General features: G+C 33.3%; 1 protein-coding gene across 1 annotated transcript in view; it reads right to left on the bottom strand.

Annotated features, from left to right (window-relative positions):
- Positions 1-26570, bottom strand: part of LOC143914929 (uncharacterized) — a 218411-nt gene that overhangs the window by 13110 nt on the left and 178731 nt on the right. The window contains exons 12-13 of the mRNA XM_077435339.1: positions 12816-12953; positions 11030-11141 (exon numbers count right to left, since the gene is read on the bottom strand). Of these exons, the coding sequence (XP_077291465.1) occupies positions 11030-11141; positions 12816-12953 (250 nt within the window). The remainder of the gene's footprint in view (positions 1-11029; positions 11142-12815; positions 12954-26570) is intronic.

Below are 26570 nucleotides of genomic sequence, written 5' to 3'. Positions count from 1 at the left end.
TCCTGCAAGGATGTATAATAAAATCGAGACTTGAGTGCATCTTCGCCTTCGCCAGTGTCCTATACAAATGTCAAATCGGGGAAAATGTTTCCACTCGAGACCATTTGGCGTGACTTTCAAAGCAAAATGTTAAATAAATAGTTAGCAGTGGCCCAATTGTAGAATCTTTTAAAAGATTCGTTTACGATTGAAATCATTTTTTTTATTCGGTTCTTTCATGACCAGAACTGCCGCAAATCGACACAATGGACAAATATTTGTGCCATATACATATACATACACACGTGAATACAAATCATAATCAAACAATGGTGATGTAAAATGAGTAAGCACGAGCTGATTTTTGAGGAATTTAAAAATTGATAACGATGTAAGGAACTTGTTTTTTTTTTGATAATGAACCTTAAATTGAATTCTATTGAATTCTCCCTTGCTTTCTACAATCAGAGTGGATCTAATGAAAAGTGGGATAGGCATAAAGGCATATAGATTTCGTACACCGTAAAAGTAAAATGATAAAATTTGGTAATTAATTTTAACCTGCGAGCATCATCATATATAATATTGCTATTATATGTCTGTCTGTCTGAGATAACGCTCGTCGTACTATAATAATCGTTTCGATTCGACATACATACTGAACGAAAGTCTTTCTAACGCATTTACCGCTTGAGTAGTAAGTTTCTTCTATCTGAAAAAAATATTCAGATAGAAAACCAATCCTTATGAACGTGGTGAAAAAAAAAACTGGACAAATAAACGCAAAATAGCACGGAGAAAAAATCAATAAAAAAAAAAATCATTTTTGACTTTTAAAATTCGCTAGACAATTAATTATAAGTATTTTAAAACAATAAAAAATCACAATCAATAGAAAAAACATCTGACTATTGATGCCAATACTCACTTTGAGCACATCAATACTAGATTTTGAGTTAAAGACCGCAAAAGCCAAAAAACTATAAAAATCGCGCGTTTTTTAAACGCTCATATCTCGTAAGCAATCACTAACCAATAAAAATCATTATCATATTCGAATTCAGTGGGTCAAACTTAGTAAAGATTGGTTAGTCTCCGCTCTGGTAACTCAAAAGCGAGATTTTTCGTTGCTCAGTGTAATTAAATATAAATATTAAATGAAATACATTTAAAAGGTACCTATTTGGAAAAAAATTCGAGCGCGTGGGGATCGAACACATGACCGACACACATTTCTTGTATTTAATAACTTAATATGCCAACACCCCTGCGATGATATGTATGTCATCGGATACAACACTAGTCTTATATAATATATAAAACCGAAACGGCGTACGCAATTCGTTTCCGATTGGCTGGATTGGTCAAAGACGTTTGTGATTGGTCGGTCGTTTCGATTCAAATAAATTTAGCAAATAAACAAATGATTTTCGTGGTTTTTATTTAATTTACATTAACCGAGCGAAGCCGGGTAGCACCACTAGTAAAAATATAAAATTCGAGTTTGAAAAAAACAGTGTCACTTACCGTCAAATATTAATACTATTCCTTAACTCAATGACATAGCTATATATTGATATGTTGATATGTAAGAATTTTCATAATAGTCAGAGTGCAGAATATAAATTTGACGATATTATATCATTACTATATATTGAAAAATTAAATGAGATAATTTCGAATAAAACAAAAGAAAAATCTGAATTTTATTATCACCACCATCTTATCTATAACAAAAAACTATTCGTATGCTATTTCTTATAAATTGCAAAGAAATAAAGTAAATAAGCTATCTTATCAATGCAACGATTCAAATTAATTTTCGGCCCTAATCATTTAACAAAAACAATAAAATTTTATCGATTTGCGCGAAACAAGCGCAAACACAATATAAACAAAAACAAACAGTATATAATAATATAATAATTTAAATATGATTCACAAACAATATTTGAGGCATAAAAATCGTATAACATTTGACGAGCGCAAAGTATGTATAATATTCCAAAAGTGAAAATAAACACGGACGTCCTTGTAAGCGTCCACCAATTGCGTATCTAAATTATAAAATAAACATTACGAAACACTTTCCATACATAGGCTTATATGTATGTATGTACATAATACATAAATGGCCGACGAGCGCCATATTGCGTTAATTTGAAATGCAAAAAGACGCAGCCGCGTCGAGATTGCACATTCAATGAGGCTCGCTAATTGCAATTAAAGGAGCGTAGAGCTTGACGAGCGATAAATTAAAAAATCAAATAAATAAATAAATACACAGTACGCCACTGGACGCCAACTAGACAGGGCTGGTGGTTTATTAAAGTGCACGCTGGATAATAAACAATGAATTGCACGGCAGCAGTGGAGAGTGCTGTTCGTTAAAAACGCTAAGGACGAATGAACGAGTCGATCAAACGTGAGGATGCATATTTATGTTTTTTCATGCAAAAAAATTACAGCCAGTTCATATATATTATATTATACTAGTGTTGTGCCCGATGAAATATCATCGCATGGGTTACGGCATATCAAGTTATTAAATTTAAAAAAATTAAAAGAAATGTGTCGGTTCTTTCTTCGATCCGCATCGCAGTCGTATTTTTTTCAAATACCTTTAAAATAAAACTAATTTATATTTGACTAGCTGAACCCGGCATGCGTTGCAATGCCAGAATAAAGCATGCAATTCCCGTTCCCGTTCCCGTTTCAACAACGTCACTTCAACACCGTGTCGTCATAAACCAACTGGTAACGTGGTTACCAACGAACACATTTCCTTGACTACACAATGGCGCTTCATACGTTTGCGTCGGTGAAATCCTAATTACTAATATTATTATTAAGAGGTTTTATCCCGTTTGTTTTTAACAGAAATCTTCTCGGACATGCATACAACAAATCCTGAAAGTTCCATCGCAATCGGTTGAGTGGTTTAGGCGCTTATACGAGACAGACAAACAGACATTCAATTTTATATATATATATATATATATATATATATATATATATATATATATATATATATATACATATATATAAATATATATATACATATATATAGATTGTATAATATGAAAAAAAGTGGTTCAAAACCGCGCTAAATCGAATTACCGTTGTGATTTTTTTATATGGATTTCTACTTATAATATAGTGAGAGACCCGATGAAAATTTAATCGGGTGTATTATAAGTAAAAATTACCTACCTACCTACATACATATATGTATATACAATTAATAAGCTTAATTAATTTTCAATAGATGGCACTAAATCTTCTTAGACTATTTTTCTAGAGGAAACATTATATTTATTTAATATATAATTTTAGCTATTAAGCTAATTTAAAAATAAATTCCTAATAACTCAACTCTAAAATTGTATATATACTAAATGTATGTAAATGTATATCCTTCACAGAGGTGTCTCCTCGCACCTCGCAAAAATGCATCCACGGTCTTAGAAGATCTGACGCACTCAGGGAGGGCATTATACATGAGCACACCCCTGTGAAAGATATACATATGTATATATCGAAGTTTTTCCTCGATCCGTTATTATATTCGTACATTTTGCATGCAGTGTTTTAGCTGTGAGCGTTATCGCAGACACATACACACAGAATAGCGCTATTATATAAATGATGATAACGAAAATAAAAACTGTCAATTTTTTTTTAAATAAAACTAAGCATGTATGAAAAATATTATAGAGGAAGGACATTAAGAGGTTGAGTTAAGAATGGTCGAAAGTGAAATGCGCTATTCTGATTTTCACTTTAGACCAGCGGCTCGCAACCTTTTTCTAATTACACACCTTGAAGCTCAATTCCGAAAATTTTAGAAAATTAGATTTCTTTTTCGAATGTAATAAGTCAAATGTACATACCTCTCCCTAACTGTACAATCCCAAATTGGTTGATTTGTCCACTATGCAAATCTAGATTTTTCAATTTGGAACAATTAAACTTGCTATATACTGTTTCATATTTCTCGAGCTTCTATATAAAAAAAGTTTTGTTTAAAAATGCTTCGAGAATTTTCGAGTACATTTTTGATAAATTTACATACATAGTACATTTTTGCAAAAGTGAATTCGTATAAAATGAGACCGATTAACTTAATGGAAAATAAACTACACTGATGTATAACAAGGGCACATTCTAAATATGACTAAGCCCTCAAAAGAGCACACATCTGTTGATTGTAACCTTGAACGATGCAGTATTGCGAATCGAACACGTAACGTTGACTTTCATTATTTTATAATAATCACCTCAAAGCGACAATAAAAAATACCGAAAAAGAAAAACAGGCATTTTTTGTAGAAGACCAAATTGTAACTTATCGCACTTTTATGCTGTAATTTATTTACATGATGCTTTTATCACACAGACTGCGATAACGTCGAGTTGAAATCACATGCCAAAATGCACTTTAATCCACCTAACCCCGGTACACATGTCAAAATCATTCGTTTTGACAATCAGCACGACAAATCCGACACAAAAGTATAAAAAGTTTTGGCTCCCGCGTAGACAGAGTGAGCGCGCAAAACGCTTACGAAAATAGAAAATCATCCACAATCTTCATCAAAAGTGCGTCAACGTCTGTCTACCTTCCCTACAGTATTAAGAAATCAGGCAGGCAGCGAAAAGGTTAACGCGCAAGTTGACTTTGCTTAAAATTAGCCGTAATTTTGGATCGTAATTCAAACCTATGTACAGTGCAACGCCGTGCAGTTACATTCATATATTCAAAACTCATCGCAATGCACTGCTTAACGTCTGCCAATTATATCGTTATATTATATGAGAGAGCTCATGAATAAATCAAGTCGGAAACACGGCTAATCTTAATCTTACTGTGTATTGGTGTTTTATATAAGCTTAAGTGCGTTTCAAAGTCACATACATATGCAGATGAACCATGCAAGAAATACACACACAAGAAGCGTTGCTTGCTACAATACTTTTAATACGATATTAATTAAAAAAAAAAATGTATGAAGTGTGAGTCAAGCTTTATAATACCGCTTCATGACAGGGAATGTCAAACTGTGAGCCGTCAACAAATTATATAATATATGATACGATGCATACAATATTATGCAAAAGATGACGTAATTATATATGTATGTACGTAAGTTTAATAAAATGCTATGTTGAATTATATTATATTATTTTAAGTTTACTAATTATATTTTTGTTAATTTTGTTATATTATAGTTGTTAGTTTAAGTTTGAAATTGTTGTTTAATAAATAATAAATAAATAAAATTGTTTCAATTCCTATATTTGTTTTATTTTATATTTAATTTATACCTCGAAGGCCTAACAGGTAACACCAATGCGCCTTTCTGGCCAGAAACATTGTACATTTGATACAAGTATTATACAAAGTAAATACATATTAATTAACAGCCACAGAGACATCTATGGCCAAATTTGTAAATTTGGAGCATTTTTGAACAATTCAGCGAAATTCATTAAATACATATCAATTACCATCCACAGAGACATTTGTGGTCAAATTTGTAAATTTGCAGCATTTTATACAATTCAGCGAAATTCGAGTTTGCTGAAAACTCGAGTTTTGCGAGAAAATGGGTAAGCTTGTTGCCAATTTGTTGGAACCGTTTCAATGAAAATCAGATAAATTGGCAAACTCGATAGGAAACGATCGACCTGGAGTCACAAATCCATGGTGTGGACACCAAAAACCAGTGGGATTTGATTTGTTCAAAGCATTATATGCTAAACACCATGTAGTTTATTCTGCTGGTTTGAATTCGAATTACTATATAGGGCTGCCACAAAGGTAATAATACGGGATGTACGTTCTAATAAATCCAAATTAAAATCGAGCTCAATGCGATAAATAATCATCGAGGTTAAATTAAAGTTATAAAAACGATTCAGTCAAACGGACAAGATATGTACATACATTTGCATACTCTCAAGGTTGAAACGGTGACTTTCACATCAAAAGGATGAGCAAGAAATGGCAGAGTTCACACAAAACAATCGTAGTGTGTATTTATAACGACACCGGGCAACGCCCGGTATTCAGGAAAATTTAACACACGCACAAATAAAAATGTAAATATTTCAACGATACAGATATCCGCAGTACAAAAGATTTGTATAATGTCAAGTAAACTTTTCGGGATTGCTGCCAGCTGTCGGCTGACGTCATCGTGACGTTGAAAGCCCGCTTTATCTACCTGTCCATCGTCTCGTGCCCCAATAGAACAGAGTGGCAATTTTGTAATAAGGTCAAACTATTATATACTCGATTGTGAGACAAAAGGTGGTGACATTTCCGATAGGACATCCGACGAAGAAGGTCAGCCATTTTAAGGAAAGTCATTTCAGATCAGATTACGACCTCTGAATACATATGTACTGTCGTGTGCTTCTAATGACTGTGTGTATTACGACATGGATATGTGAACCGTATGCTTTAATCTTATATTAAGTCAACAAGCTATTTCGGTAGGGCATTGCCCTTAGGGCGATAGCGATAGCCGAGTAGACAGTTTTCGATCTCACAATAATCTCCAATTAGAGATGAATTAGATTGGCGCGACAGGCAGGAAGGACCCCAAAGCATAGGTGACAGTGATCGAATTAAATACCTACACAGTATACAAACATGATTCTTCAAGTAGTGTGTTATATAAATGCAAACGTCATTACGCAAAAAATGAATGATGTCAATGTGTGCAAATGAGTTTGAAAAAAATTACATAAAAATCCAGTCGAACCACTCTCGCACATCTCAAATTTACGACCTATGATGACTTATGCAACTATTGGCGATTTACGACCCAAAAAATATTTTAGCACTGATGTATGTATGTACGTAGAACAGGTATATTTTATTTTAGGAATAGTACTAGAGTAGGATATTATTTTTTTTGAGAATAAATTGACTGGTGTGATTACGAGTTTTACTTTTAATTAAAACTGATTGATTGTGTATAATGGACGTTTGGCGATGGAGCGGAATATAGTGCACGTCAAAAGAAGCGGCCTAAAGAAACTACTTTGAAGAAATTTAAATAAAATGTATCAATAAATAATTTAATGGGTTTCTCTGTCTATGATACGACATTTATTAGTATTCAATTTTTTTTTTTAATAATATCCTATTTTCATATAAGTTTATTTATTTTTAAAGCTGAAATTTAAAACCCTACCATACGGTATCATTTGTAACTTATTTTTCTTTTCATCATTTTTATATTGATTCTTTTTTAAACACACTCTGTGTACATGGTACCTTTATTTATTGTAAAAATTTTATATACATACAAATGTATTATATATCCGGAACATATTATACAATTATTATGCGTAAATATTGTATAATACATTCCGGATATATGTACATATCTACATATAAAATAAATATGAGATTTCACAAATATGTTTATGCATATAAATGATAAATTAAAACGAGGTCAAAATACCAAAACAAATTTCTAAATACAATAGATGAAATAAATATTCAACGTTGTTTTTAATGTAAAAAGACATGTACAGATGATTTTATAGTAAAAGATGTGTATAAAATAAAATCAAGGGCAGGCTAATATTTTCAAAAAATATATAAACGACATTGTATAACGGCTCAACTACTTAGTATATCTAATATATAATTTCGAAAGAGACTTTGTATGTATGTAAGGTTTAATGTATGTATGTCAGGTTTGGTTGGGAGCTTCGAAAAAAAATCAAAGTTTCTATGATGACGATATCGATATCGTTGAATATTATTTTTTTTCGATTCAAATAAATTTAATAAAAATACAAATGAATGTTTACTATTAGAATGGCCATGTTTAAGCTGTTTATATTACAAATACCGAGCTAAGCCGTGTAAAACCACTATTATACATATAAACACATTGACGTTTTCAATTAATATGAACGTTTTCAATACCAACAATCAAAAAAACACAGACGAATAAAAATATATCAAAGTACAGTTTGAGAATCTGCGTATAGCGTACGTTCCGCGCTAAGTAAATACGAATTCACACCGAGAATAAATAATAAATAAATCAACACGAATGCGCCGAAGAAATGATTCGATAAATAATTAATACATTTATAGCCCATCATCGACATGTAAACAAAGCGACGGGTTTATTTAGGACAATAAACCGATAAATTAGTATTACGCGTCACCGAAACGCAAACAATACGAGCATAAAATACATTTTTAAATCGTGACACCCCCTACAACGTCAAAAATAGACCGTGAAATGGAACGTCAAAGGGCGTGTCTGAGAGACGCGGAAGTCATCAAAAGGTCACGCGATTTCCAGGTTGGGCAGCGAACCATCATTTGACACTGGAAGAAAGGTCATCGGAAATATCAAAACCTACGGCTATATAGTTCACGGTGTCGATTCGCAACTTTGAGCGAATAATTGATCCATCAATCAAAATTTCAGCGGGCCGTGCCAAAATAGTAGCCGCGAGCTGTATTTTCATCCGGCATCCATATTGAATTTTCAGGACGCGGTCTGAAACGATAAATCTGCGATTCGGGATAAGTGGTACAATGCGAATCGTGACCGGTCCGCGTGAATGTCCGATTTAAATCCGGAATAAATTCTACCGGTTTTCCAGAAGCGGATCCGACGTGAAATGAAACGGAATCAACAAAAGCCGATCCAGACAGTTTGCATGCATAAAAGTTGGATTGTTATGAGGAAAAGTCGCATGCTTCCGATTTTTTTTTATATAGTTGATACATATGTATGTATTAAAAAAAAAAAACTGTTGTTTTAAATACATAAAAATATTTAGCGTATATTAAAGACCAATTATGAATAACATGAATTCAACTCGTCCCCCAAAATTTAATTGATATTAATATACATAATTAAGTCAAGAGATTTGTTTCTAGCGAGGCATGTTGTAGCGTCTATAGCTACGATAAATGCCGTAGCCAGATAGCCTAAGAAACATTTATATACTAGATAGACTAATAAAGGAAAGCGTCAATCTGTAAAGCATTGCATATAGCAACTAACCAGAAATTAATTGGCTAAATGCAACAATGTTTTCACCTGTCAAGTCTCTGTGGTATCGATTTTATAAAATAAAATCTCCAATAACACTGTTCGACACGAAAAATGTTTCAGAGACGAGATACGACTTTTCTTATAGATCTATGCCCAGTGAACACGAATCTGGTAATAAAAAGTGTTGATTGGCTCGAGATTCGGAGATATGTGTTTTTTAAATCGCGCGATTTTTCTATATCATGGTGTTGTTCGGTCGATTTCTCAAAATCTGTTAATTTCCTGTTCAAAATGAATATTGGAATCTACAGTCGGGTATTTTATCTTTCATTTGTAGTACATTTCAGCTTTCAAATCTTTCAAAGTAGTCGTCCAGTTCAAATCAAAAGTCAAAATTACGTATTTTCACTTGGGATTTTTTCCCACTGTTAATACTATATTATATTGAGTATTTTTTATTGAAACATGTTTATTAGGATAGTGTTCTGGTCACACTATTTTTTGATTTCGTTTAAAAGGGTTAATTGGATGTGTGGTGAACTTTAAATCGGTAAAATTTCGAACAAAAAGCTCTTACTAGTGTTTACTCGTATTTACACGAATCCGAATTGAATTAATAGGGATAATATATTAAATTATCTTTATATGAGAATTAAATAAAATTCCACTTAGAAAAATCATATTTCGACTATTCTTGTGGATTAATAACAAAAATTCTTTTTTTTTATCGAGGTAAGCCAGTTATCAATACATTACAGTGTACATTTAATACCAGTACAGTGTACATTTAATACCAGGGCTGCGGAGTCGAGTCATGGAATTACAAACGACGTCGGAGTCGTAAAAAAAACCGGCCGACTCCGACTCTTATTTTTTTTACAAGGCTATTCTATGTTTCACTTCGCAAACGATTCAGGCAATATTCCTACATTCTTCCAATCGGTTTGAAACTTTGCCATTTTGTTATTATTTTCATTAATTAATTGCATTGCGGTATGTGTCAGCTGACGTATCTAATCAAAAGTAAATTTTAATACAATAATTTCATTATGAAAATCATGATTTTAAATTATATCGTTGAATTTTATATATTTTGAAGTTTTTTGGCCAAAACCGATATTTTCCTCAGGGACGCGACAATTGGTGCAAGTCCAAAAGGTTCAACGACAAAATGTACCCGAAAATTAGTGCACTGACAAAATCTTCACCAATTGTCGTATAACCATTTTCCTCCTTCTCAGAACTTTTTTTAATTCTCATTTTTCACCTTGATTTACATATTGCATGAATGCATGAAATTTATACACATATGTATACTATTAACGTATTTATTTTGTAATTTAATTATCAATAATTCAATATATTGGGTTACATGTTAATTTTGAATCATTTTTTTAAATTAATTTAATCTTTTAAAATCGCACTTTTATACGTTGGCAAGAAAAGTCGATCTTACTAAAATCGTTCAAGTTGGAGTCGAATCATAAAATAAAGTCAGAGTCGGAGTCGGTAAAGTTTGATCAGACTCCACAGCCCTGGTTAATACGAAAACTCTGTTAATTAAATTACGGGTTATTTACACTCAAACTATTACTCAATAATAAGCTGGATATAAAAAAAAAACAACATCAACGTAAAAAAATAAATAATAACTAAATCAATACAATACTTTATTCTATATCTAATATATAATTTCGAAAGAGACTTTATATGTATGTATGTTTGTTTGCTTCATGAATCTGTGACGTTCAATTTAATAAAAAACAAACGAATATTTAAATAAAATAAAACTATTAATGAAATGTATACGATTAGATTGGCCATGTTTAAGTGGTTGATATTACAAATACCGAGCGAAGCCGGGTAAAACCACTAGTATTGTATAAAGATAAGTAGATAAATTCTTTCCAGTTGCATATGCATATCACGCGCGTTACCAAGATAACGATTCGTTTACACGTGGGTGCATTTAATGATATTTTATACATTTAATAAAAACTTACGTTGATGCGATTTTTGGTGGCTGTGATGACGTTGGTGACTTCTTCGTCTGGACTCAATCTGGATACTCGTTTTCGCCAATCGTTGTTGCCGCTCTGTTTAAGAGCCGCAAGTCTAAAAGATGAAAGGAAAATAGATCGTCAATAATAATCGAATCATCGTCCACAATCAAGTGCATGAATTCTATTAAACAAATACATGATAACATCGTTTGTTGAAAATAGATAAACATACATACAGTTGTTGTGTGCATGTATACGTTTCAAATTTGCAAGGAGACAGTTGCGAAACGTACGTATTATACATAATATGTATATTGGCGTACCAAAGTCATGTGGAATTCCCAACGGTAATTGCCGTCGGTGTACCTTTCATAGGGAAATCCCTTTATGAAGCCAACGAGAAATAAAAGTGCATTTAAAATTTAACAGCTTTGCATTCATGAAGCTATCTATCTATGTATGATCTTTATCTTTATGAATACGTAAAAAGAAGTGCAAAAAAAGGCTCATTCTGAAACCCTATCACTTTTTTAAATACAATTTTATGTCTTTAATATTGTCATGTAGCACTAATGCAAATCCACCTATGGGTAAATTTTTTAAAACAATCAATGTAAAAATAAGACTGAAAATACGCTATAGAAAAGATAGATATAAAAATGTAATTTGACTTAAGTTAAGTTAATAGCCCTTTGGTTGTATTTTTGCATTTAAAAATCGCCTTACATACGTAAGTCATAGCCGATAACAATCGGTTTATCTCAATCATAAGAAATAAAATTTTTAAACAAAAAAAAATAACTAGTGGGTACCTGAGTACCCGAAATCAGGTAAAACCATATACATATATCGAATAACATATTCTTTATCTATGGGGAAAACCAGTGCATTTTGTATTCGACTGTTTTTTGTTTGCAATGAACATTTACACGTTGCTACAAAATTATTATTATTAATATATTTGTAAGTCAGTTTTTGTATTATCGTTACATTTATTTATATTGACGACAAGAATTACATATATATGTACATATTTAAAAAATGAATTCCTAAAAATATTCCGATGATTAAGAAATTAAGCGTTAATTACAATTAAAACAAAAATATTTATGAACATATGATATGAGCTGTCATATTTGACAATGGCTTTCTTCAATTCGAGAAATACATATGTAAGTATTCCGCAAAACATTAAACATAATGTTTGGCATTTAACACTATTTAAAAATACTGGTGGCATATACATACATAATACGTTTATTATGCTTTTCCGATATTCTGGACATATCGTAATTAAATAAGTGATAACAATTTGTGAATAAAGTCAAATAGAAATAGTGTGTTTAGAACTGAAAATTGAACTTTCAAATACAACGGCCCATTTGTAAGTACATATGTATAGTGAGTCTGTAGCCACTATATGTAAACAAACCAAATCAATTGATCAAACTTCACACAAACGATTCAAATATATATTGTGTATGTACTTTAAGGGCTTCATAAAAGCCCTCAACAATAGACTAACCCCCTCCCCCCAATGAATATAGTGTAGAAGACCTTTCGGAAAACAACGTGATTTTTATGCATTAATTACATATAGTAAACAGACCCGTTCAAAAGAATGAACCTTCGCACAATTAATGATGTTCATATATTTAATGATGCATAAAACCCTCGACATGAGGCCCCCCACCAAATGAATATACATATGTAGTCTGGAAGAGTTTTCCGTCGGATAACGAGACGATAGCCCATCAAAATATAATATAATACATATAAAAAGTACCTTTCAGCGATGGTACTTCCACGTTGGGGCATCGCGGCCGCCATTGGCTGCGTGGCGCTCCTTCGAAGTCCCTGCTGGGGTGCTCCGCCCGGGCCCCACTTTATGGGGGCGTCTGTTGCAGGAGTCACCTGCGGTCCTCTACAAAAAATAACAAAAATAAACCAATCAAAAATCACGACCGAAAAGCAAAACACCGTGAGAAAAACAAACTCATAACCCGAACCGAAACCGTATCAAAGCTATACTAAAACCGTGAACGCACGTTTTCGCACTGAAACACACTGCGACGATGATGATGATGATTAGGATGACAGCAGTATTATAAAAATAAAATTGTAAGCTTGTACACGTGTAGGACACCAGTCGGCCAACTACCAAATGTATCAAACACATCTTATCTTTCAGGTGCGTATAATTACACACGTCAAATCGATAAGAAAGCAATACTAGAACTAAGCTCGATGTTGTATTGTATGTATATAGCAGCGATCGACTACCATTTTAAACAGAGCAATTCATAAACGACACTACTTTAGAACGTCTCAAGTGAGAACTTTAAGCGTGTACATATCTAAAACATTACTCTACATACATACTTCAAAACTTTATTCGACTTGAATCATAACTAGACTTAGGCGGCTAGGATACTTGGGATACTACATAGAACCCACAAAAATGGTTAACCTTTTTTGCCCTCTTGCTATGTAGCAGGACAATAGTGAACTATTTTTTTGTGGGTCTGATCATAAAACTATAACAATGAGCTAAGTGAACTATAGAAGAGCAGTTTTCAACGCAAAATTTGAAAGACAATCATGCTCATATGATACAAAAAAAAAAACGTTTATCTCATGTACCTACATACATATACAAACTGATACATATAAATTTCAAACTGCATCCCATTATCTAACAATTAGCAAACAGCGCTAAAATTAGCTAATCTAATCTGGGTCGAAGAGGAGTCGATGAAAATTAGCACGACTGATATAGAAACACACACACACACACACTTAATGATTTGTTTATATCGGGACGTTCAAACTAGCTAGTGGGTAGTACAAAACAGTAGATATCGCGCTTGAATAAATACCGATTTTAACAAGGAGGAAGAAAATACCTTCTATGGAGTTAGAAGGTAGCTAGAAGAGTCCTAGAGACAGTGCCCTAGGAGCCGGGTAGTAGATAGAGGTGTTGTTCCTAGCAGTGTTGCCGGTGAACTGACTATCCGTGCATTGGGGCGACGCCGACGTCGGCGCCGGCGCCCCATGGATGCACTCCCCCTCCCACATCCGAGGGGCGTATAACACCCCCTTTTGCCACCCAGTCTACCCCGTGGTTCCCCCCACCCCCCCGACCCTGTAGATTCGGCGCCGAGTCAAGGTCCGCGAGGGTATACTGAACTCGGTTGCACACGTTCACGGCCAACACGTGAGCTTTTCCAGAACGATAACCCTTATGCACTTTCGCTGAATTGCATTTCGCAGACTCCAAGCACGGTGACAGGTGTCTATCGCATTTGGCGAGATAAAGCCGAGCTTAACCGTACATCCTACATGCATACACACACATCGTGTTGTTTATTATATGCCTCTGAATTCTTCAAAATGTATGCATATTATCTGATCGGGATGAAAACTTAAATAAGTCGAAACAATATATTTAATTTTTTTACATCTAATATATAATTTCGAAAGAGACTGTGTATGTAACATTGGTTGGTTGGTTCGTTCTTAGACGACACGTCCGATTTATTTATTTTTTGATTCATAGACGCCGATTTGATTTTTTTCGATTCAAAGGATTCAAAGTCCCCGGGGGCGCAGGCACCGGATTCTGGTATACATATAATTTCGAAAGAGACAGTATATATATGTTTGTTTGTTCATGACAGTCAGTTTAATAAAAGAAAACAAATGATTATTCAAATAAATTTATATAGAATAAAACTATTCGAATAAATTTAATAAAATGTTTACTATTAGATTAGTCATGTTTAAGCGGTTTATATTACAAATACCGACCAAAGCCGGGTAAAACCACTAGTAATAAATATCCTAAAATGGTTTGAACTTGAGGTGAATTTGAAATAGTTCTAAGCATACATATACATATGTAATATTAAAAAAATATTTTTTAATATAATATGTTATTATATATAAGTGGGTTTGTGAAGTTAATGCAACGATATAAATAATGTAACATATACATAAGCTGTTAAAGAAGACTTAACCCTTTGAGCGCTGTCGTCTTTTCTGTGGAAAGCCAGCCACGCTGAAAATTTCGCCAACATTTTCAACTTCAATCCTCTTATTATAAATTCATTTTTTTCAAATTTGCAAAATAATTTTAATGTTTTGGCTGGCAGGAAAGTCATGATCTTGGGTGATTTTAATCCTAGAAGTTTGAATTATGTTCCTAATGAATTAATTTTTATGTCAGAACTATTTAATATGAGTCAATTGAACTCAATAACTAATTGTAATAATAATTTATTAGATTTAATTTTCACTAATTTAAATTTTATTTCTTGCAATGTATCTAGAAGCCTATTTCCTTTGCTGCCTGAGGATCCATACCATCCGGCGCTTGAGTTAGAAGTAAATACACTTGTTTCGGCTTCCTCTCATTTTCATTCTGCTAATATACCGGCTCCGGGTGGATGGTTGTTTGATGGTGTTGATTTCGTGATCCTCAATAGTTTGTTTTTTGCTTGTAATTGGGATAAACTATATGAGTGCGTTGATGTTAATTCTGCCGTTGATTCCTTTTATAGTATCGTTAACTCTGTATTTGATAAATGTTTTATGAGAAAGCGTCAAATTAATGAAGCAAGGGTTTACCCAAAGTGGTATAATTCCCGAATAATTTCATTAATGCACAAGAAAAATAATGCACATAAAATATGGAAAAAATATAAAGATCCTACATTTTTTATTGATTTCTGTAACTTGCGTACTCTTTTTAAGCGGATCTCGACTTCCGCTTACGAGGAATACATTACTAATTGTGAAAATTCAATTGCTCAGAATCCGAAAAATTTTTGGAGCTTCATCAACAGCAAACGAATTATAGATTCAAAACTTACGAAAATGCACGATATGGATGAGGACTTTATTGGTCATGACAGCATCGCAAATGCCTTTGCTAACTATTTTCATTCGGTTTTTGATTCGACTACTGTTATGACTTCCCCTAGTTTAGATTCCTCCATGTTTCCATTATTGTCTGTTGACAAGTTCCATTTATCTGATTTACGCTACGGTTTTGGTAAAATTAAAAATATTAAATCTTTTGGACCAGATTTCATTCCAGATTTCATTTTAAAGGGTAGTGAGCCTGGACTCTCGTCTCCATTGATTTTTATTTTTAATCTAATGCTGAAGACTTCAGTTTTTCCTGTATCATGGAAGTGTTCGAAAGTAACTCCGATCCATAAAAAAGGTGATAAGTATTCCATTAGAAACTATCGCCCGGTTGCTATAATATCCTCTTCTGCAAAACTTTTTGAAATTATACTTCATAGGTATATTTTCAATCATTGCCAGAGTATGATTATTGATCAGCAACATGGATTTCGTCCACAACGTTCAACGACCACAAATTTGTTGTCATTTTCTGGTTTTGTAACAGGTTCCTTGGATGCTAATATTCAAACAGATACTGTTTACACGGATTTCGAAAAGGCTTTCGACAAAGTAAATCACTCCATCCTTATCAATAAACTAATTGGTTATGGTTTCTCATATGGTCTCTCTCAGTTATTCACAAATTATCTCAAGGATCGACGTCAGTTTGTAAAATATGGAATTTATTCTTCTGTTGAATACCCAACCTGCTCTGGTGTTCCACAGGGTTCTAATCTTGGCCCCTTACTATTCATTTTATTTGTTAATGATATTAGGGAAATATTCCACAACTGCAACTTCTTATTATATGCAGATGATCTAAAACTTTTTAGGTGCGTTGAATCTTCTTCCGATGCTCTACTGCTACAGAGCGATTTAGATTCACTCGTTATTTGGTCACACTCAAATTGTCTTCCGATAAGCGTTGAAAAGTGTCACATTGTCTCTTTTTCCAGATCTCGATCATCAATTGAATTTGGTTACAATATTGATGGCTCTATTCTTGCCCGTCACACACATATCAAGGATTTGGGAATTACTTTTTCAAATATCTGGAATTTTAATTCTCATATCCAAGATGTGTGCAATAGGGCTACAAAAACTTTAGGCTTCGTCATCAGAAACTCACGCGCCTTTAATAGCACCAGAGTGACGCGTTTACTGTATACTACATTGGTGCGCAGTTTGCTTGAATCTGGTTCGGCCATATGGAGTCCTAATCATTTAAGGTACACGCTAATGTTAGAGAGGGTGCAAAGAAAATTTCTTCGCTATCTCTACATGAGAGAGTTTGGGCGCTATCCCTACTTATTTCCTAGTAAGTTTGTCATGGGCTCCTTGGGCTTTGACTCCTTAGCTTCACGTAGAAACAATCATCTTGGTAAGCTTTTTCTAAAAATTCTAAGGGGTGAATATCATCTTCCTGAAGTTCTGTGTAATCTTAAACTTAGAGTACCTGAGAAACTGAGAGAATCTCGCTCCAGAACTCTATTCCTACCTATTCGGGCCAGGACTAATGTGCTTGATGACTCACCCCTTTCAAGAGCCATTCGACTATTTAACCTGCTTTCTGGGAGCCTTGATGTTTTTACTTCATCATACAGTTCTGTCAGGCAGCATATTTTAAATGACTTCTAGCTACATACATATTTACACATGTTGTTTTCATTTTGTAATGTTATTATTTAGCATAATGTGTATGTATGTTGGTTTTATCTATATTTATATATGTATGCTATTTTTTATTTATGTATATATATATATATATATATATGTATATATATATATATATGAGTAATTTATCTTTATTTATGTGTATTGATGTGTTTATGTGTATTTGCATGTATAATGTTTGTATGTTTATGGATGTATGTAATGTATGTGTATATGTATATGTATATGTGTATGTATGTATATGTATGTATGTATGTGTGGGTATATATATATATATATGTATGTGTATATGTATATATATATGTATATATATATATATATATATATATGTATATATGTATGTGTATATGTATATATGTATGTATATGTATATATGTATATATATGTGTGTATGTATATGTATATATGTATATGTATGTGTGTATGTATATATATATATGTAGGTGTGTATGTATGTATATGTATATATGTGTATTTTTATATTTATGAATGTATGTATCTGTATTTGTGTATACGTGTAAGAATTTGTGTATATATGGATGGTATACATATATGTTTATATAATTGTCTTTGGCCAGGAAGGTGCATTGGGTTTACCTGTTAGGCCTTCTTGGTGTAAATTAAATGAAAAAATAATAAATAAATAAAATAAATAAAATAACTAGAATTATTTAGAAATGCAATAGAAAACAGGTATAAAAATTAAAGCTAGTCCAAACAAACCCTAGATAACTACCGCCGAGGATTTCGAGTTTTGTAAATGTATGTTTAGACTCTCTAATATATCTTGCAACAATATATAATTAACAAAAGAAGTATATTAATGAATGTATTTTCCAAAAGTAGTTCGATCTTCTTCATTGTTGTTAAAATGTAATGCTCACAATTTAAATGCCAAGCCACAATCAAAAATACTCAGCAGTTAGGGATTTGCTATGGTTAGAAATTCAGAAATTCCGGTGTAAACCAGTTTTATAAACGTTGACAAATGGATGACACGGATTACACGACCCATATTCAATGTTTTTTTTCTTCAATGCTACCTTTAAAGGCTTAGCAGGTAGTTTCTTGTTTACTTTGTACATGCTCAATATACAACGCCTATCGGCGTATTTCAGGCCCATGGACGCTGACCGGCACTGGTCAATAAATAATTTTAGAGGCAAATGGAAAAAAATGGAAACAGTGGATGAAAAATACCACGTCACTTGAAAAATGGTTTAAAATATAAATTAATAGCCTTTTGAAAAATTGTCTAAAAAAATGGCTTTGCTAATATATGAGGACTTTTAATTACGATTTTTCCTGTATCAGTAGCTCGTATTTACATATATTATACATATATAATCAATGAGAATTGTTAATCTATTATATAAAATCGACTGCAGATTTGTATATCAAGCATATATAGTAAGGATTCAAATAATGTCGGAACTCCAAGAGCACAACTTTTGGAAAACGATTTCTAAAGTCAAAAAAGATTGAGAGCCACTGGTATACAAGACTAACGTCATTTCATTAATCTTGGCTTACCGAATCTATCATTGTTGTTTTCTCTCTTCACAATAGGATATTATTAAGAATGAATCTAGACAAAAATGTGTGTACGTATTACAAACAAACAGTGAAATTACCTGTCATGGTGAAGCAGCAACGATCAAACATATAATACGTACACGATTGAAATACTAAAAAAATTTTTTACCCCAACAAACATGGCAAAGACAATGTATTAAGTCACATTTTTAATTATAATAATTAATATTAAAAAAATAATTCCAAATTAAAAGCACACAAAACGTACGTATTATATATTTTATAACCAGATATTCGATTTTTCAATATGCCTTTTACAAATTGAATCGACAGAATGAATCGCTTTCCAATAAACGTCCAATATCCTAACAAAACAATACAACCGACAGTACAAATCAATGTACTATATAGTACTTGATGTAGTATGATGCAAAAAAAGCCATAAACTATGTAGAAAAAAACAGAGCAAATTTCAGCACGTAAATATTCACATATGAAAAATTCCATTTGAGAACTTTACGAAGTCTCGTTTACGAATTCCATCTAATAATCTCACTGCACAAAAGCCACGATAAATTATAAGCACGTTTCGACCGTGGGCTAAGCTAAGGAAATAATATACAATATAGAGGGGGTGTTCATTGTGTACGATTTTGTAATAAATTCGTATACATCTGCAGACGACAAAGGGAATTCGAGATTTGCTAAAAAAAATTACATACACCAAAGAATAGGCAAATCTCCCATGATAGTGTTAGACGCACACACACACACTTGTGCATCGGAAAATAAAAGAAAAGCGAGGAGGGGAAAAGCCTGCAGGACGCATAATGAATATGAATGAGGCGCCAACAGTATCACAGACACAAATTTCGATTAGAAAGGAAATAAATTGATACTACGATATTTATAATTAACGATCAAACAGAAGGTATCGAAGGGTCGCGTGAAAAATTGTCGATACGAATTTATAGCACGGAAAATTCGAATTTTGTGTAAAATTTCGAGACGCAAACAGGGAAAAACTCATTTATCAGCGGCTGGAGGTGCAGGTGGATGCACCCCGAAAACCGGCATCCGGTAAACCGCTCGAGCGTCCGGTTTAATGGCCAAGTTTAAACGCGATTAAGCCAAACACTCTACTAAATTGCTTATGTTTAAAATTTAATGTTTCCGACGGATCTTCATATATAGATACATACAAACATGTGGATTTATAAGCGAAATTCAGCTCGGTATGAAATTTTGTTTCGATATGTACATATATAAATAATCCAATTTGAGTACGCTTTTTACCAAAGTGCAATTGCAATTTTCGGTTGCAGCGATGCGTTGAACTGTACTGATGCATAATATTGAACGTACATACTACATTTAGTATATGTATGTGGTACGTTTGAACTAGCGTAGATGTACAAAAAAATAAAATACTTAAAATTATCTATTTAATTTAAAACTTGACAAGTATTTCGTATCATAGATAAATTGCAATTTAAACATCATATGCAGCTGTAAAAAAAAACAGATTTTGATCTGTTATGTAACTGTTATCAAAAACTGATAATTGTTTAAAAAAAATATGATAAAAAAAAGCAGAATAGAACCAATTAACCGTTCGATTAAACATGGCAGTTTTATTCCTACATTCTTTGTTAATGAAATTGATTATTAAAACAATGAATCGGCTTATTAGTCAATTAAAATTAAATTCACAATTAAACCAGCAGAATAGACTAGTGGTTAGCATACAATGCTTTGAACAGCGTGGTCAAGGGTTAAAATCCCACTGGTTTCTGCTGGCCAGACCTTGGATTTGTGACTCCAGGTCGATCGTTTCCTATCAGAGTTTGTTGACAAATTGGCAAACTTACCCATTTTCGAGTTTTCAGCAATCTAGAATTTCGCTGAATTGTATAAAATGCTTCAAATTTACAAATTTGACCATAAATGTCTCTGTGGATATCGATTGATATGTATTTAGTGAACTTCGTTGAATTGTTTAAAATGCTGCAAATTTACAAATTAGACCATAGATGTCTCTGTGGATATTAATTGATATGTATTTATGTACTTTGTATAATATTGATAATATTTGTATCAAATATACAATGTTTCTGGCTAGGAAGTCGCATTGGGGTTACCAGTAAGGCCTTCCTGGTATAAAGTAAAGATAAAATAAAATAAAAATGAAATAAACAGACCAGTCTGTTTATAAATCTCTGCCTACGAAATTTGTCGCATTGAGAAACATTACGAAAAATCTCTGGACTTTATTTTGTCGAACGGAAATTTCTTTTGTCAAATGCAATTTTAGAATTTTCTCATTATATCTAAGAGCCACAGCGTAGCTCAATGGAAGAGCCATTGTTTACAAGTAGGTTCAATTTCCGGCTAAAATATACAACAGGAGAGATCTTGGTGGTTATTAAAAACACAAATCGAATGTCTCCCGCTAGAATTTTCCGATTTGTCTAGCTTAATTGTTGTGACGGATCCAATAAATCAAATTTCAGTCTCTCACATCTGGAATTTATTGATTCTTAAAAAAATATGCTACCCAAACACTCTAAATAAAATTTATTTCTTGCAAATTTGGTTTATATCAAAAAAATTGTTGATTTTACCATAGATGTCTCTATTGTATTCTATATAAATTGTACTATAATGTTTGAAATTGTTAGTACTTATGTACAAAATAATCTAACCATATGTGTATAGTGTAGCTTTGGGTAATAATCATCTAAAAAAACGTAATGCTTAACCAGAAAAGTGGCTCGTCCATGAGACAAATTCGTCCATTTTTCTTTGATTTGAATCATCCGATCCAACATTAAATTTTATACACATTACTAATTATATAAATCATTGTAAGTTAGTATACTAACAGAGCTAGCATTCAGATTGGAAAACAAAATAAATATGTTTGTCATACATATACATTGTATATTCAATTTATGTACATTTTGATAAAATTTTCAGAATATTGTTTGTTCCATTCAATTAAAAAAGCCTCGGTATCGTTGAGGTGGTCGGGGCATAGGAGGGAGTTAGTTATAAAAACAACAAGTCTGGCGATTCAAAAAGCTAAAATATTTGCAGAGGGTGCAAACGGAAGTTAACAGCCTCTCTCTATTACGGGCAATCAAAACGAACCGGAAATTCCCCCTAGCCCATTCATACTTCAAATGCAAAAACGAGATAAAATAATTATTGAATTTCGACACCACTACGAAAATCCACCATACAAACGCAAACTGCATCCAACATAACATGGCGATATCTTTAGACACGTAGCCTAATGACAATAAAATAAAATAAACTGCTAAGATGTGACTCCACAACACTTTTCAGGGCAACCATGGATAGAGAGAAGATATATGTCATGATTAGTCACCGAAGCCTGAGGGGGCCGTGTATTGTTCAAAGGTTGTAAATGCATTGTTAAAGGTTTGCCGAACAATGGATAGCACTGTGACTATCCTACCTCTAGTCATGATATCCAACCTCCTACGAGGAGAGGAATAAAAAAGAAGAAGAAGAAGAAATGTCCTCGTTGTCAGTTTATCAATTTATTTTTTTTTTTCACATCTGTCGTCCGCTCTAAAAAAAAGATTTCCCCATTTTTATTTTCAGGTGAAATTTGTTTTTTCGAAAAGATTTTCTGGCTAATATTATCTACAGCCACTAAACATCAACCGCTGGACGAAGGCCTCTCCAACACGCTTCCACTCTATTTTCCGTTTCCTGTCTTTCCTTTTTAATATTATACGAGTATATAAACAATATAACACTAGATAATCATTATACAACTCAAGTGGTAATGATTAAATATATTTGAGGAAAGTCTAAACGCCTACATGCCTAATAATAAGAAACAGGAAATCAAGAAACGAATAGATTTTTAATGAATGCCGATTTTTGTGTTTTGGTTGCAATGCTAATGACGTATGTACATATGTATACTTCTGCGAGAATTGGTATTCAACTCTAAAAGCTTGCATAAAGCCGTTTAAAGCATTCAGAGATGTAACATTTTATTTTTATTTTATTTTTTATTTTATTTTATTAATTGAAAAATCAACAGACAGGATGTACAGAGATAGGTATAAAAAACACAAAAAGTAAATAAATAATATATGTAACACCCGAGTCCAATAATAGATTTATGTTCTTTAGACAGAAAGGCAGAAAGCAATGCAAAGGTACGAAAAGCATGAGTACATCAGACTGCAGTAGCTGCATACATACATATGTACATGAGGGAGTGGTTAAAAAAAAATGGACTAAATCTAACAGAAAGGTACTCAAATGGTACAAAGATAATGTAAAATGACATACATGAGATGAAAACAGAAAATATTACGTAGAAGTGTGAAAAATAATGGCGATGACAAGACTCAATGCATCAAATCAATTACACCACTTTTCAAAATACACGTCAACATTGTTTCGCTCTCATACAACAAGCCCCCGCGACTCCCCCAATTGACAACACACGTCCAAAATTGAATCGCTAAAAGCTGCATCGTTTATTTATTACAAACATGAATAAACTCACAGATATATATAGAGAGAGAGAGAGAGGGAGATCAAACGCAGAAGCGTAGCACAGAGTTATATATCATCAGTTGTCCTATCGGCGATAAATCGTCGTTTATTTCACCGACACCCGCCACCCCTCTCCTGGGCATAGCCTGGCATCCGATCGGTAAAAACAATGCGTGTGCAGGTGGACGGGTGGGCGAATGTGTGGGTGGGTGGGCGGGCGTTTCGTAGACGTATCGATCCGCGACCAAAACGTACACATTTTGGCGAATATTCTATAAATGCATCAGATTTACCCCGTATGTATGCAACGATAATGCACTCGGAAAATTGTCATCTTAGATACACGTACATATTACACAAAGCTACAATACGGCTTTCTTTGTTCTTTGCCTCGGATTTTTTATGCGTCTGCGTCATTTCAACTCTGAAAAGATTCTTTTTCCACATGCTAAGATGAAAACTTTCAACTTTCATTGTGGTCTTTGTACCTACTTCTAATATTTACCCGTATAAAGTTTCTTTTGCAAAAAAAAGCTGCATTTTTTTTTCATTCTTTGCAATTTTGCGATTGCACGTGAATTTTTCACCGGAACTTTCCTCTCGGTTTCGAGCAGACGTTATCTTGCTCTTTTAAAATTTATAACGTTATTATGCAACCGATGCGGTTCACTTTATGTATTGTACTACTACTATGTAATATGTATTAAATTGAGTATGTCAGCGTTTCCAAACCGAAAGTCCGCATTTTAAAATGGCGGAAAAACATTGCTTTCAAAATTTCTCACCTTCGCTGTTGATTATTTTGGTATTTTTTGCCAAGCATTGCTCGACACGGTTCCTATATCTATTCATTTGGAAATTAGCAGTACTTTGATAAACTATTGCCTTCAATAGATTGGAGGAATGTGACTACATCTGTACCTATGGTTCGTATTTAAAATTATTAAGCGTTGGTTATAATAAGAAGTCGTGTATGAGCTACAAATAGTAAACTTAGTTAATTACAAAAATTAAGGTGTAGGTTTTTCATTTTCAAAAGCCTGTGTATTAACTGTTTGGATATGCCAACTCAAAAAAGGTTGGAAGCCACTGGCGTACGCAATAAAAATTTTAACGTGAAAGTGTAAGTATAATATATACGCATAATCGTAACGTTCAGTCATGAGCGGCAAATTATCAGCGAACTGTGAATTTTCAATTAATTTTATCTCACTTTTGTAATATTCATTATGAAAATCAATATTATATAAATATTATCTAACAGTTCAAAACATCAAATATAATTAGAAATAGGCTTCTCGTCAGGGCGATTGTAACATAACAATAGACCAATCCAAATCAAGACAGCAAAAGTGATCGTAAAAACATATTTTTTCTATAAATATAATAATAGAGCCTCACGAGTATCCTGTCTCTGAATAATAATAAAAATATGTATAAAAACGGACGTGATGTATGTATGTATGTGGGTATATGGCAGACGTGTCGATCAGTATGGATATTTAAAAAAAAACAATTTTTGAATGTCAATAGTATTTAATAAAATAAATACACGCGAACGAAGCGCACAACCAATCAGCGTGAAGTGAACTAAAACGTTTGACCAATTAGGGCAACGACGATACATTCTGACCAATGGGTGCATTTTAGGCAACCGATATAGGGATGTGGCGTGATGACTGATCCGATCGTGTTGAGACGCAGGGTAGCGGGGAAGTGGGGACCTTAGGGTCTGACATGTACTCCTGATATTAAGCACCTGGCTTGGAACAGGTAACGTCGGCGTCAGATGCGCTGCGCGGGAGCGTACACACATACATTCATTCATAATTAATTAATGCGCGCACTCGACATTTTACTATTAATACGCACGCGTGCCTATAAATGACCCTATGTACATACATTATATTTATATATAGCATATATAACTTTAATCAATTCTTTTTCAAAACCACCCGTTGAAATCAACGGGCACAACACTAGTACATTAATACAAAGCGAACGTTTTGAGATGCGAGTATGAGAGTTGGCACTTTCCAAGTTCTAAACTTATCAACTTAAACATGCAAGTCAGACATAAGCTTCCTATATTAAATCGGCGAGCAAGTGCCCTTCAAGTAATAGTGCATCAATTGAAATCGACATTTATGTACATTACACGCATAATGATTGACATGTATAATGATTATTACATTAGCCAGCAGCATAGCTCGGTCGTTAAGCTTCTGCATAACGAGAGGCACCGGGTTCGATCCCATGAGCTGACCTCGATTGAAATCTGTTTGTGCTGCTGCATATTTGTGACTCCAGGTCGATCGTTTCCCATCAGAGTTTGTCAATTTCTCTGATTTCATTGTAGAAACGGTTCCCGATTAAAATTGGCTAAAAATCACCACTATTTGAGTATGATTAATGTACAATAAAATTTATTATGTAAAATTTATAGATGTCTCGTTAATTTGCGAGATTTTCAGTGTCTCGTAATTCACCGATTTGTGTAGTAAAAATTCTGCACTGTTTGTAATTGGCCAGGAAGGCGCATTGGGGTTCATCTGTAAGGCCTTCCTGTTATATATTTGTAAAAAATAAATAAATAAATGAGTGAACGTTGATTTCAAATAAAATTGACGATGTGTCATTTTCAAAATACATTTGATGTAATCAGAGAGATTTCGCAATGTGCATAAAATGATAGCACAAGTAATTCGAACGCATACAATCATCTCGTTTGGCGCTCGAAAGAGTGAATCTCGCCGATATAAAGCCCGTAGCACACGTATCGCACACTTCACGTCCATTCAAAACCCACCACGTCGTTTCGGATACAGAATGCATTCAGTCGCAGTGCAGTTGAATGCACTTCATGAAT

The sequence above is a fragment of the Arctopsyche grandis genome, chromosome 7, assembly GCF_051622035.1.
Source record: "Arctopsyche grandis isolate Sample6627 chromosome 7, ASM5162203v2, whole genome shotgun sequence".
NCBI lineage: Eukaryota > Metazoa > Arthropoda > Insecta > Trichoptera > Hydropsychidae > Arctopsyche > Arctopsyche grandis.
This window is presented reverse-complemented; position numbering and strand designations above follow the sequence as displayed.